General features: G+C 40.0%; 1 protein-coding gene across 5 annotated transcripts in view; it reads right to left on the bottom strand.

Annotated features, from left to right (window-relative positions):
- The window catches only part of LOC306993103 (serine/threonine-protein kinase Nek1), a 61048-nt gene that overhangs the window by 8510 nt on the left and 37745 nt on the right, over positions 1–14793 (bottom strand). For 2 of the 5 annotated variants that reach the window (XM_079602598.1, XM_079602597.1), the window contains exons 7-13: positions 11500–11600; positions 9099–9182; positions 8931–8998; positions 8767–8850; positions 7431–7485; positions 6402–6971; positions 5346–5661 (exon numbers count right to left, since the gene is read on the bottom strand). In XM_079602598.1, coding sequence (XP_079458724.1) covers positions 5488–5661; positions 6402–6971; positions 7431–7485; positions 8767–8850; positions 8931–8998; positions 9099–9182; positions 11500–11600 — 1136 coding nt within the window. In that variant the 3' untranslated portion in view covers positions 5346–5487. Of the gene's footprint in view, positions 1–5345; positions 5662–5818; positions 6972–7430; positions 7486–8766; positions 8851–8930; positions 8999–9098; positions 9183–11499; positions 11601–14793 lie in introns of those variants that run through there. The other 3 variants (XM_079602594.1, XM_079602596.1, XM_079602595.1) reach the window with 2 other exon arrangements.

Below are 14793 nucleotides of genomic sequence, written 5' to 3'. Positions count from 1 at the left end.
ACATGGTCAGACATGTGTCTTTAGCTGGAGTGCATTTCTAGAGTGCTGACGGGCCAACTTCAATTTAATTTTCATGAAGATGTTTCATAAAAATACATTTCTAATAACTTACACAACTTTGAAGCTATTCATAATTTGTTTTTCATTATGACAATAATTCATTCTACATTTCCAATAAAGTGCCAGGTGTCAGCTTTCAAATGAGAACATACTTGAGCTTTTAGGACAAAGGGTCAATTAATTGAATCTTTTTTAGGTTGGGTATGCTATTTCTGGGGATTTTTCAAAAGTGGCGCTGAAGGCTAACAGGTTAAGTTCCTTTTGTCTAATTATTAAATCTGGGTCTAGTAACATATTTTCCCATCTTTGCCATCGGCTGTTAAGCGCACGAGCGTCTTTAACTTTATTTTTTGAGAGATGAGCCAATACTGCTGTGTTTGTGTTAACAAAAATTTTCTGACCCCGCCCTAAGCCTTTCAGCTCGGAATAGCGTTTGCTGAGTGCTGCCAGCTGTTTTTCTTCACAAGTGAACTTCAATTCCGGATTTTCCCAGTTTCCACTCAAAATTCGAACAGGTATGTTTCTTTTTTCATTTCGTACTATTAATTGGTATCCTGTTTCGTCTATTTCCAAATCAACTTCTAAGTTTTTCTCATCATTCCTTCCTTCCAGCTGTCCTGAGTTTAGTATGGCTGCTTTTAATTCTGTCAACGCTTCTTCAGCTTTTTCAGTCCATTTCAACCGTCCACCTTTTATAGTCGCATATATAGGTTTAGACATCTGGCTAAAACGAGGGATTAAGTCTCTAACATAACCCAATAGCCCCATTGTTTGCTGAACCTGTCGAACTGTTTTGGGGGTTTCAATCAGGTTTACTCGGTCTTTCATGGACTGAGTAACTCCTCTATTTCCTGCGGAAATCCAAAATCCTAAGAATTCGACCATGTCAGTCATTAATTGCGTCTTTTTTATATTTATTTTTAAACCTGCCTCCGCAAGTCGTTTTAACACGTTTGTTACCAATTGTACGTGTTCTCGTTCTTCATTAGAAACGATTAAAATATCATCAATATAAAGTTCAACGTCTAAGCCTGACAAAATTTCGGCTATCGTACTCTGAAATATAACGGGACTATTGGAATATCCCATCGGTAAACGTCTGTAAACATAGTGGTTTTGGTTTGCGGTAAACGCGGTTTTTTCCTGGCTTTCTTCAGCCAGTGGAATCGCATAGAATCCGTTGGCTAAATCAATTTTCGTATAAAATCGTCCGTCGCGTATTTTCTCCACTGTATCTCGCGCGTTAATCAAATAACGTTTATCCGGTCGTGTTAACCGATTCAATGCCCGGAAATTGGTAAGAAATCTAAACGTTCCGTCTGGCTTAGCAGTTAACTGAATCGGAGAGTTAGTTATAGCACCTTTAACTCGCTTTATGACTCCCTGCTCTTCCAGTTCTTGTAAAGTTATGTTTAATTCTGCCAGTCCTTTTTTATTAATTGGGTATTGCCGTTGAGGTTTATGAATTCCACCCTCAATAATATGTGCATATTTATCACTTACTTTGCCACAGTCATTTTTGCTCCGTCCATACGGAGTTTTACGCAGTTCTGTCATTAGCTGTGCTTTAGCCCATTGTGAGCCTTTTATGTCATTCTCAATTCTTTGTAATTCCTGCTCATAATTAACTGGCTTTAATCTGAAGATCTTTTTCAAGTCTTTTGCTGCCAATAAATTTTCAGACCCTTCAATCATAGTAATTCCATATAGTTCGCCTGTTTTTTCTGTTTTAATTTGTCCATCATACGTCTGTACATTTATCGTACCATTTGTATGTAAAGGCTCAGTTGAAACTGAAATGTCAGCCCCTGTGTCCACCACATACGTTGTACCCTTAATGTCAACATATAGGTTTTCATTTTCTTCTTTAACCCTGGGGTCACAGAGTCTGTGTTTCAACTGGCCAGTTAAACTTCATTCTATATCGGAGTTGACTCGCTCCTTGGCTTTGCATGTGTCCTGTTTGTTTTTCTGATTTTGGTTTTCTGCCTTATTAATTACTTTAGTCCTTCCAAGCTTTTTTATGTTTGGATTTCTGGTTTTACGGTCTTCAATTATTTTAGTTCGTTCAGCAGGAGTCATATCTTCCCATTTTGCTGCTGGAATGAAGCCTGACTTCTGTGGGAGTTTCTTTCCTCCCTGTGCATACTTCATGCCTGTTTTCACCGTTGTCTGTCTGTTCCCAGCAAACTTGTTAGGTTTTCTATTTTCGCTCTGATGACTTGCTCCATATGTTTTAAATCCTCCTGGCTTCTGGAATTTATTCTTATTAAATCTCTCTGTAAACTGTGGCCCGCGATGTCGTATATTTTGCGGTGTAATGTTACTCTTTGATTTCATATGTCTGGTCGCGAGATCATATTCAGCTAATTTTTCTTCAATTTTTTGTCTGGTCGCATTATTAAGTAATGTAATTAAATTACGACCACCAGGGATTCTCCTACCCACTTGCCTCAGCAACGGGACTTTATCGGCCTCAGGGATATCCCGTTCAATAGATAGCCACATTCCTAATAAGGGAATCTGCTCTTTTTGGGCATTAACGAGTGTTTTGGTCCAGTCTTTAATTTTATCTTCTATGCCTGTCAAATTTCTCATTTTTCCCAATGCCTCAGATGAGATTGGGTGGCCCGTACAGGTTTGAACTAGCCTTGTAGCAGCAACACAACCCAGCTGTGCATGTTCAGCAGCTTTCATTATCTGCTCTGCATACGCACTCTGGTCTTCATGCTGTTTTTTATTTCCTACCTGCTTCCTAACTGCTTCTGTTAATTGTAATTCCAGCAGTTTTGCATGTACGCTATCTAGGTTTTCTTCAGTTTCTTGTGGGGTCGCCACCTCTAATTGTCTATAAGAAGTTGGAATTCCAGGAGTCGCCGGTCTAATCCTGACTGTTTTTCTTAGACTTTTAGCCTGACTATCCCGGTCATTCTTAATTCTGTCCTTTAGTCCTATTGTGTCCGTACATTTTAATGTTTCTATTTCTGTTTTCAGACTTTTAATTTCAACTTTTAATGAACAAACTACTTTTTCCAGCTCTTTAACTATTTGTCTATTATACTCGTATCCTTCTTGATACAACGCAGTTTTTCCTGTTTTTGACCATCCCTCAGTCCGAGCGACTCTCTGAGCAGAGGGTGATCGACTTGCCGATCTCATTTGGCCGTACGTCAAATTTCTATCATTAACAATTCTCTTATCCCAATGTCTTTTTAATGTTCTACCTCGTTCGTCACTGGTAGGATTTTTGAATGAAATTCCGTTTACCCGAACTTCCGGCCAATCATTTTCTATTTGATCCGTCACTCTTTTTAATTCCATCTGAATTCCTCTTTTATTCCGCAGTCTAGAGTCTTTGTAAATATACTGTTTTTCACTGCTATCACTGTTCACAGAAAATATTGAAGAATCTGAACTGTCCGCGTCATAACCAAACTCTGACAGCTCAGATTCGTCCTCAAACTCTGTCTCACTCTGTTTCATTTCTCTGTCTCCTGCAGGAACATTCCACCGAGGAGCAGATGGCTGAGAGGATCCCGGCTGGACCCTTTCCTCCTTTCTGTCAAGAATTTTTTCAAATTCCTCGCAGTTTATGTTAGACATTAATAGATTTATGGTCAAATTACCTTCCTGGGACATATCCGTAATACCCGATTATATGCCTTCTATTATTGCATTTACTGGGTGTTTGTATTGACCTGTTCCCATTAAAGTCATGTGTATTTGATTTTCCTGTCTACTCAGTGTTTCTTTTATTACTGCAGTTGTGATAGTCCTGGCTTCTACACATGATCGATCTGCATCGCAAAATTCTTCTCTGCAATCAGTCATTACTGTATGCGCCACATAATTCCACTGTGGAAAGCCAGAGGTTATTCTTACTGTCGCTGCGTGCTGAGGTCCAAGCTGAGCTCTCATTTTCTCTATCTCCTGTAACGCCTGTTTTCCTAGTTTATTGAAAATAGCCCCAGCTGTTCCTGAGCCAGTTATCATTTGTCTGTTTCCATTCAGTATTACGACGCCACCTTCTGTTCTTTCGATTAAACTGTCTCTAACCAGCAGTCTTATTCCGCCTATTTGCAGCTCATATGATTCTGGTGTAGGTGTATGTTGATGGGCCATTGTAATCACACTAGCTCGATCCTCGTCTTCAATTACTGGTATTGTCAAGCGGATTTCTTCCGCTTGTTCAAAGTCGTTGATACCCATCTGGTATCTTTTAACTCTTTCCATGTCTGGTACGTGTCCTTTTTCTCTTTTTAACGCTTTACCACACATGTCATAAATCTCTATTTTACCTTCATTTTTTTTGCTAATAGTTTTGATTATATTTTCTGCCTCTGGAGTTTTGCACTGTAATTGTATTATACAGTGTTGATTTTTCGCTATTTCTTGCATCCATTGCAATATTGCTTGACCAACTTCACTTTCTGTGAAGTTTCCTGCCTGCAATCCCTCTTTTGAGGGAAGCCAAAGGAGTATTTCTCCTGGTTCCGTCTCCTGGATTGATGTCTCTGCCTGTAAAGCGATTTTTTGCCATCCTAATACACGATAATCTCCCCATGTATATGCCTGAATAAATATATTGCTGGATTTTACTTTAGCTTTAGTTGCCATAGCTTATCCTCTATTATCTTAGAGCTATTTTAGTGATTTCTTCACTTTTTATATACGCCTGTTAGTTGTCCTCACTCTTTAAGTTAGTTTTTCTTATGTGCACATTCAACCCTCTCTGGGTTTTAATGTTATAAATTTTCCACTCTCTCGGAATTTTTATTTGTATATAATGTTACCCTCTCTGGGTATGCCTATAGCATTTATTTCATTTATTTTTCCACTCTCTCGGAATTGTTTCTCTCTCACTAGAGTGTATTTGCAAATACTTTTCCTCGCAAAATATAGTATTTTGACCCGTTCAGGGATTTTCTTTAAATACTTTTTCCGCCCTTTCAGGGCTTTAGTTTTGCGTAATCAACTTATATGTAATAATTTCTATATTACATCAACTATTTAACCTTAAGCATTCACGCTTACTCTATTTGTCAAGCGCTCAATTGTCTAATTCTGGCCAGTAATTAGACAATTAAAGCACGTTGGGCGCCATGTTTTATGGTGTCTCAAATATCCTTTACACCTTTTACCTATTTTTCCTTTATTCTCAGGTAGGTAAGGAAAGTCGAGTCTGGACAATAATATAAGCATTCAAAATACTTACAATTAGTTCAGCAGACTTCCCTGTGGTCAGTTCTCGCTTAAGGTCCTTAAATAATTATTCAGACAATAACTTGCCAATAATATAATATAAGTTTTATTAAAGTTAACAAGCGTTATATCAAAGTTAAAGTTAGGTTACAATAATAATAAGTCTCAACAAACAGCTGGTTATACAGACGTCGAGGGAAACTGCGCTATTCAGAATCCAAAACTTCAGTCTCTCTCTCCGCCTTTTATATGCAGCTTCCGGAAAGCAGATTCCAAACTCTCTCCTGATGTCATCAATTGGAGTTCTGCCAAGTTCTTGGTCATGGCTCTCAGCTGCTTACGCAGGATCCTCCTACGTCGCCTCCGATTTCTCTTCCTCTGCTTTCTTCTCTTAATCGTCTGCAATATATACTTCATCTAGTACATTTTCATTTATCATAAAACTATTTCTAATACATAAGTACTTTCTACTCTAAATCAGTTAACACATACATTTCATGCAAGTAAGTAATTCTCTTAATAATAGTAAAATCACACAGTACATATCTTCATCATAACTAATAGGGTTACATATATCTATCTTAGCAAAAGCATTATTACTATTTAGGTTACATCACTCAAGCAAATCAAGCATTAATCAAGGCAGTTTAATTGCAAAATCATCCTCTATATCAACAATATTATAATGTTTAAACTCTCTAAGTCTCTTTGTTGGCCAATTCATTTTTTGTTTCTTGAATTACTCTCAAGACCTCGCAAAGCTCTGTATGTGTTTTCCTCATCTGTGCGATGGCTTTGAGTACAGGGGATTCAACCTTTTCTGGATCATCTACTATTCCCTGTCTCATCTGGTGAATCTCTCTGGCATCTTTCACGATGAAGCCGATGTCAACTAAGACTAATATTCCACTCAACACTCCATAAGATGCGACACTGGAAACCTCAACAACGATTTTTTCGAAACTTGCCAACATCCCAAGAGTCACGAATTCTGTGACACCTACTACTGTGGTTCTGCCTATTCTCCATGACATTTGCACATTATCAAGAGTTGAGCTACGGACAAAATCACGGAACCTTGTAAGTTTTCTCATTACCTTTCTCAGTGTTTTGAGTGACTTAAGAATCGGTTCACTTACATTTTTTAAGTCCTGCTGATTTTTTTCAAACTTCTCATGGAGTTCTTTTTGTTGCACTGAATTGGTAATGTTGGAGGCAGCACCGGTTACACTACCTGCAACTCCAACACCAATCCCAACACCTGCTACAATCAGAGACGCTGCAAATGTGAACGGTGCCAAAATTGCCCCAACTAATGCAGTGCTTCCTCCAGCGGCTCCGATCACTGCACCTGACAGACTGCCTATAGTGCAGTTACGGTGTATCTCCTCTAGTGAATCTGTTGTGGTTTTCCACTCACTGACTACAATCTCAAACTCGTTATAGTGCTTGTCGTAGGCCTCATCAAAGTTATTAATGGAAGTCAAGTAGCTTCGTTGCAGTGCATCTGGAATCCTCCTATTTATCTTTACTGCATCATTCAGGAATGGTTTTGCCAGAATGTCACCAGCTGAAGGTCTCATATGAGGGTCACGGCTGAGCATTTGACAGATTAATCCCCTTAGATCTTCCGAGTACCTATTTGAGATTTCGGGTTTGGTTCCTCTCAAGCTATTGGCATGTAGAAAGCGACGCTCTATGATGTTTGACTGTCAGATAAAGAAAAAATAAAAGTCTGATTAACTTCTAGATTATTAAAAATGAAAAATATATAAAAAACTAAGAACATTATTTATGTGACAATTTATAATTCAGACACTTTTCTCCAAAGTAACTTGCCATATAATAACAAAGGCAAGTTGTCACAAAAAGCCACCAGTATTTGTAGAACACAATTCCAGATTTATTATATACATAGATTAAGAAGCAAACTGGAGAAGATGAGAAATGCAGAGGAAAAAAAGAGAACACTTTGTACACTTTAAAGTTAATAGATTATTTTAATTAGCATTGACTTGATTTAATCACTGATGGACTGGCCATTTGTGCAGGGTGTGTTTATGGCCCTGTGACCATATATTGGAAAATAGAGACCCAACATTGGAGACCCACTTTAAAGAATAGATGGATTTTTTTTTTTTTTAATAATAATAATAATAAATACTCACCCACACATCCAGCATGCAGAGATCATGAAGCAACCATCCCAATGACCATATGTCACTAAACAAAGTCAGTATAATTTAGTTAGTTACTTCAGTTCATATAGTGTCACATCTATGTTCTGTTTTTCATTGAGATTTGGGTTTCCCTGTTTGCCAGATTGTGTTCTAGTTAATGTCCTTGATTGTTAATTAGGTTACACCTGTCCACATTATGATAGTTATTGTCATCCCTGTGTATGTAAGCCCTGTGTTCTTTGAGTTTGGTGTTGTTTGAGTTTACTGGTCTTGTTTCGCTGTGATTCTCCTGTCTACTCTGAAGCTTTAGACATTTTTAAGAAACAACTCGTGGTGCATGATTTTCCTCAAAACCTGTCTCTTTACGGGATTAGTTCACTTTCAAATAAAAATGTCCTCATAATGTCCTCACCCCCATGTCATCCAAGATGTCCATGTCTTTCTTCAGTCGAAAATAAATTAAAGTTTTTGAGGAAAACATTCTAGGATTTCTTCATATAATGGACTTCAATGGAAACCAACGGTTTGAAGGTGCAAATGTCATTCTCAATGCAGCTTGTTTATATGATCCCAGTCGAGAAATAAGAGTCTTATCTGGCAAAATGATTGGTCATTTTCAAAAAAAAGAAAAAATATATATATATACTTTTTAACCACAAATGCCGTCTTGTACCATCTCTGAGATGCGTCACGCATTACGTCATCATGTTGGAAAGGTCCCGCAAGACGTAGTCGGAAGTACCACAACGTGATGAGGTAATGTGTGGCGCATTAACTAACTAAACCTGAACTAAACCTTTAACACTGCCACTTATTTCTATTTCTATTCTAGACAAGGTCACGTATCCGACCCCAACAACTAACCCCACATGTCACTAAAACGATAAGCTATATTAACCCCACTTGTCACAGCTTTTAAACATTGTTTCTGTTGCTCTCTTTCTAAGTGTCTGCTAAATGACTTCATGTAAATTGATTATTGGATTAAAGACTAGATCTATTCTTCATTTTGTGCTTTATTATAACAGACACTCATTACATATAGTAAATTGTATTGTTTTGGAAGACCTTCCTCTGAATGCTTAACTTTCATGTTCTTTAACCCCCGGTTTTGCAGACAATGCTTAAGTCTCAGACTAAAATGCACTATTGAGTTGTTTTAACTGAAAGTTTTCTATTTTTTTTTTCTAAGACATGTTTTTAAAAGCTACTTAAATGTCCTAATTGAACTACGGCCAAATCCTGAGGATTAAACTAAGGTTTAATTTTAAATTGTCTGTGAAACCAGGCATCAATATATGTACTTTTATCTATAGAAGCATACCTTTTTGAATTGTGTCTCTTTTCATAGATTTCTGGGCTGACATAGAGATCTGCACCCACAACCGATGTTGCATATTCATCAGCTCTTAAAAAGAAAAATCAAACATGTAAATTAAAATGGATGGACAAAATCCCTTCAAAAGTCCCATTAGTCTTTAATTTCACCTTTGCTGCACTTTTGCACATCCAAAATCTCCTAGATTGATGTAACCATCCTCAGTAAGAAAAACATTCTAGAAGAACACCAGAAAATGCATAAATCATCACATGAACACATAAACACATTTGGCTTCCATGTTAATAAATGATTAAATGACTTTTGTCAATGTCTACCTGAGGTTTTATATCTCTGTGGAGAACATTGTTCTCATTAAGATACTGCAGAGCCAGACAAATCTGAACAAGCCAGTCAAGGATCTGCACAGAAGAAACAAGAAGCATTCATTTATTCCATGCATTGCATTTGTTTTATTTGGTATCTTGAGTTGTAAAAGGTTGCATATTTGCCGTTAGTCTACCATAGTGAAAAAAAGTGTTTTACCCCCAAATGTATCATTCAGTGTCGAGTATTAACAGGGCTGAGTGATATTAGCTCTTCTCTGGAGTTCTTTTGTAGCTAACTAACAAACTGTAATTATTGATAACTTTTCTGAAGTAAATGTGACATTAAAGGATTAGTTCACTTTTAAAGTGAAAATTCTGTCATCATATACTCACCCTTAAGTTGTTTCAAAGCTGTATGAATTTCTTTCCTCTGCTGAACCGAAAGGAAGATATTTAGAAGAATGTCAGTAACCAGACAGTTTCTGGTTCCCACTGACTTCCATAGTAGGAAAAAATAGTACACTCTAAAAATGCTGGGTTGTTTCAACCCAATTTTGGGTAAAATATGGACAAACCCAAACGTTGGGTTAAAAATGTAATGTAAAAATTTAACCCAACGGCTGGGTTTGTCCATATTTTACCCAAAATTGGGTTGAAACAACCCAGCATTTTTTTAGAGTGTAGAAAAAAATCCCATTGACTTACTATGGAAGTCAATGGGAACCAAAAACTGTCTGGTTACCGACATTCTTCTAAATATCTTCCTATGTGTTCAGCAGAAGAACAAAATTCATACATGTTTGAAACAACTTAAGGGTGAGTATATGATGACAGAATTTTCACTTTAAAAGTGAACTAATCCTTTAAGTCACTTGTCCACCAGGGTTTTTATCGTATTTTTAAAATTCTTTCAAAAGAAGCGCAACTTGTTTTAAAGCATCTCTCTGGTCACTGAGATATGTAAAATTGTGTAAAACATGTTAATCACTGTCACTTTTTACAAACCATCTAATCACAGTGGAGGACAAACACCCAACCGACACATTCTGTTACAACAATAACAGAAGACAATACAAGCATTCATCCAAAATGTACCTTACATTATATTCAGAAACAAACTATTTGTGAAATCATATGCTAGTAACAGTTCAGCAGATATTCTGTATCATAGCAATCAGTGTCTTAAGGTCCTTTCACACTGAACGTGAAACCATTGTTCCCCTTCGTCAGTCACTACTACGCAAGTCAAGACTGACGAATGGGGACCGCTTGCGAGAGCACTTCGAGTAAAACGAAACGAGCCAATGCACATTAGCATGCGATAATTGCATCAGCTGCTGTGCATCGCGAGCATACAGTAAGTATATAATTAGCTGGTGCGTCGCATCCTTGTCTTAGAGCCAGACGGTGAATACTGTTCCTGCTCTGCAATCTCTTCTGAGAGTGTTTAAACTTCAAAAGAGGAGTCTGCTTCTTCAGGAGATCACGTCTTCAAGCTGGTGTTGGTGTTACAGCGCTGGCCGTGATCTCACCAAGAGCAGAACAGCTGTTTTCACAGCTCAGGCTGTTGTGCCTTCAATGAGAATGTGAGTGCTCACATCCGGCTTGCACTAACGTCATTGTGTTTGGAAGATGTCCCTATTCCCCAGTGACTGATTAAAGGGAACGTCTCGGTTACGTACGGTTCCCCGCAGAGGGAACGGAGACGTGAGTCCCCTCGCCACAGTTGCTGAGCTTGGTCCGGCTCCTCAGCAGAAAGACAAGGATGAGACGCACATTTTATGCTCGCGCCGCGATGCACAGCATCTGATGCAATTAGCGCATGATAAATAATAAATTATCATTTAGTTTCACTCAAAGTGCTCTCGCAAGCGATCCCCATTCATCATCTTGACTTATGTCTTCGTTCCCTCCTCGAGGAACAAGGGTTACCATACGTAACCGAGACGATTGCCTTCGGCTAATTAACGCCTGACCGATAGGTGGCGCTGACCAATAGTGTATTTTCCCTCTTGTTTGTAACTCAAAGGTTTATCCATTTGGCTTTAACCTCTTTCCCTGCACAAAATACAACAGTAAATTAAGATAAAATTTTGTACTACACCAGAAACAAACTATAATGCTTACGATGCTTTTAACAAAATACATCATAACATATAATTAGAGCTACAGTTAGCATCACATGATATAATTGACAGCTCTAGAGCGAATAAGCTTTCTCTTACTCAACAGAGTGTATATCACAAACGCACATACCTATCGACCGAACACGCGATGTGCACACTGTCTGCGTTTTCGCAACTTCACTGCTACGGTACTTTCTATTATCACTGTAAAGCTGCTTTGAAACAATCCATACTGTTAAACGCGCTGTATAAATGAAGATGACTTGACTTGATATAACACTCACCTGTTCTTCTCCAAAAAATCCTTCTTGTGTTTTCATTTTCTTGTATAGATCTCCTCCGGCACAGTACTCCGACACAATGTAAAAGTACCCAGATTCTTCATCTTAAAAACAATAAAAAAATAAAACCAATGATGTATTATTATGGAATATCTTCATTTACAAAATGACATATGTATAAACTACCAGTCAGAAGTTTGGAAATTCTCTCATTTCCAAAACATTTTCAGCATCATCATTACTCCAGTCTGCAGTGTCACATGAGTAATAGAGTAATGATACACTTTATCTTAATGATACTGATAATTCAGCTTGATCACTGGAATTAATTACATGTTATAATATATTCACATATAAAACACTTATTTGATGCAGTATAAAATATTTCAAAAAATATCAATGTATTTTTTGATCAAATAAATGAAGCCTTGGTGACACAAAAATCATATTTATTCCAAACTTCTGACCGGTAGTGTATTCATATGCCTGTATATAAGTCATGTACAAGTAATATTTACCTTTCTGAATAATCTCTTATACTAAGATTCTGATTTTTCTGTCATTGTTTATTCACTTATTAAACTAATTAAAAGTTTAAGGGCTTCTTGCCAATGGGGAAATGACCTGTTTAACATTCATCCTTCCCTCGCATTGTCAGGGTTGTGTCACTTCGGTCTAGTTTGTTCTTGGTTTCGTGACAGAGCCCTGACACTCCTGTAGTTTCTTGTCTGAGCGCCTGGTTTCATGATCGGATCGTGGTGTTCGTATTCCGGCACTGATGTCATGTTCAGTATCGGTTCTGTGTCGGGATTCGGGCATTCTTGCTCCGAGTGTTTGTCTCATGAGTATTCGCTCAGTCTCGTGTGTTGTTCTTCTGTCCGTGTGTGTTGTGCTTTCATGTCGTGTTTTGTCTTGTGCTGTTGCATGCAGCTTGTGTGTTAATTTCAATTTGAATTTATTTATAAAGCACAAATAAACACAACTTCCGTTGACCACAGTGCTGTACAAGGAATAAAATAGAATAAATGCAGCTTGTGTGTTACACTGACTGTGTGCTTTCATGTTGTCATGCTTTGTGTGAGCCCCATACGGAAATGTAATAGATGACATATATGTCCCTATATCGCTAGTGACGCCGTCATATATGCTAAATATAAGACAATATCATACATGTTGATATAGATTTTTAACATTTATACATTTTCCATATAAAATGAGTATATTGACATATATTAATATGATGTATATGTAACAAGGAGTCGGAGACATTCGAATCCATCTGCAAGGCTTTATTAAGAATCGTCGACAGGCAGGAATAATCACCAGAAAACAGGAACAACGTAGGTAATCCAGGACACAGTTCAATAGACAGGCAATGGTCGCAATGGCAGGTAGCAGGAATCGTCAACGGGGTACACAGTCCAGAGTCATACACAGGAAATCCAACACAGAGATAAACGCTCAGAATTATGACCATAGGGAACGATAAGACTTCGCAATGAACAAGAGAAAGTCCGCGCCTTATAAAGGCGATAACTAATGGGATGATGATCCACAGCTGGGATGGAAAAGTACTGGGTCCGTGTGAGAAAAGAGTCCGAGCGGAACTAATATTCGGGTGATGGTTCCCGCTGTGTTCGGTCGGAAAGGGCCACAGAGGCGCTATTAGTGACAGAGCCCCTCCCCTGCGAACGGCTCCCGACGTGAGCTCCTCCTCGGCGCCGAGGTCTACCACGAGGACGAGGAGCGGGTTTCTCCGGGTGTTCCCGGTGGAATGTAGCAGTAAGTTGGGGGTCGAGCATGTCCTTAGAATTGACCCAAGACCGCTCCTCGGGGCCGTATCCCTCCCAGTCCACGAGATACTGGAGGACCCCGCCTCGGCGCCGAGAGTCCAAGATCTGGTTGATCTGATAAATGCTTTCTTCTGCGTCCATTAGGGTAGGAGTCTCTGCCGGAGCGGCCTCGTCCTGGTCCCCCTCTCCTCCCGGTTCCACAGCGGGCTTGAGCAGGGAAACATGGAAAGTGGGTGAGATGCGGTAATGAGATGGGAGATCTAAACGGAAAGACACAGGAGTGATTTGTCTGAGGATTTTGAACGGACCCACGTGCCTTGGGCTAAGCTTTCTGCAGGGAAGTCGGAGTCTCAGGTCCCGGGTGGAGAGCCAGACCCACTGTCCGACCCGGTATGGGGGAGCGGCTCTCCGGAGGCGATTGGCTTGGCAGGTAACTCGTTGGATTGCCTGTCGAAGGTTGGTGTGTGGTAGATCCCAGGTAGTTTCGCTCCTCCGTAGCCAGGTGTCCACTGCGGGGAGGTTAGTAGGTTCCCCGGACCACAGGAATAGTGGAGGTTGGAAGCCTAACACACATTGGAATGGGGTAAGTTGGGTGGAGGGCTTCCTTAGGGAGTTCTGGGCGTATTCAGCCCACATAAGGTATTCGCTCCAGTCCTCCTGATGGAGGTGACAGTAAGCTCGTAGGAAGCGGGAGAGTTCCTGATTCAACCTCTCCACTTGTCCATTGGATTGCGGGTGGTACCCTGACGTGAGGCTGACGTTGACATTTAACTGAGACCAGAGGGACCTCCACACACGGGACGTGAATTGGGGTCCTCGATCCGAGACTATGTCTTCGGGCAAACCATAAAATCTAAAGACCTGGTTGAGCAAGGTTTGAGCAGTCTCCCATGCAGTGGGAAGTTTGGAAAGCGGAATAAGGCGGCATGACTTGGAGAACCGGTCAATGATGGTGAGGATCACGGTGTTGTGGTGAGAAGGTAGCAAGTCGGTCATGAAGTCGACGGCCAGGTGGGACCATGGTCTCTCTGGGATGGGGAGAGGCTGGAGCAGACCGGCAGGGCGCTGGCGTAGGGATTTGGTTTGGTTGCATGTGACACACTCCTTGACGAAGGTTAGAATCTGTTGGGTCATGGAAGGCCACCAGAACTTATTGAGAACGAGTTCCCTGGTCGCCTGGACGCCGGGGTGGCCGGCGCTGGGATTTTCGTGGATCAGTGTCAATACGCGATGCCGTAGGGGAGCGGGGACGTAGGTTAGTCCAGGAGGGCATTCCGGAGGAGCAGGATCTGTTTCTAGGGCCTCAGTGATCTCGGCCATGATTCTTATTGCACGGGGGAGACGATCTGGGAGATGGGGATGATGGTGGCCGGAGAGGTGTCTGATTGGGACAAGTCGTATTGGCGAGAGAGTGTGTCCGCCTTACCGTTCTTGGACCCGGGCCGATAGGTTATGGTGAAGAGAAACCTGGAGAAGAATAGCGACCATCTGGCCTGGCGGGCAT

The sequence above is a fragment of the Phoxinus phoxinus genome, assembly GCF_949152265.1.
Source record: "Phoxinus phoxinus genome assembly, chromosome: 2".
In the NCBI taxonomy this organism is placed as follows: Eukaryota; Metazoa; Chordata; class Actinopteri; order Cypriniformes; family Leuciscidae; genus Phoxinus; species Phoxinus phoxinus.
Note: the sequence above shows the minus strand (reverse complement) of the source record. Positions and strands in the feature narration are given on the sequence as shown.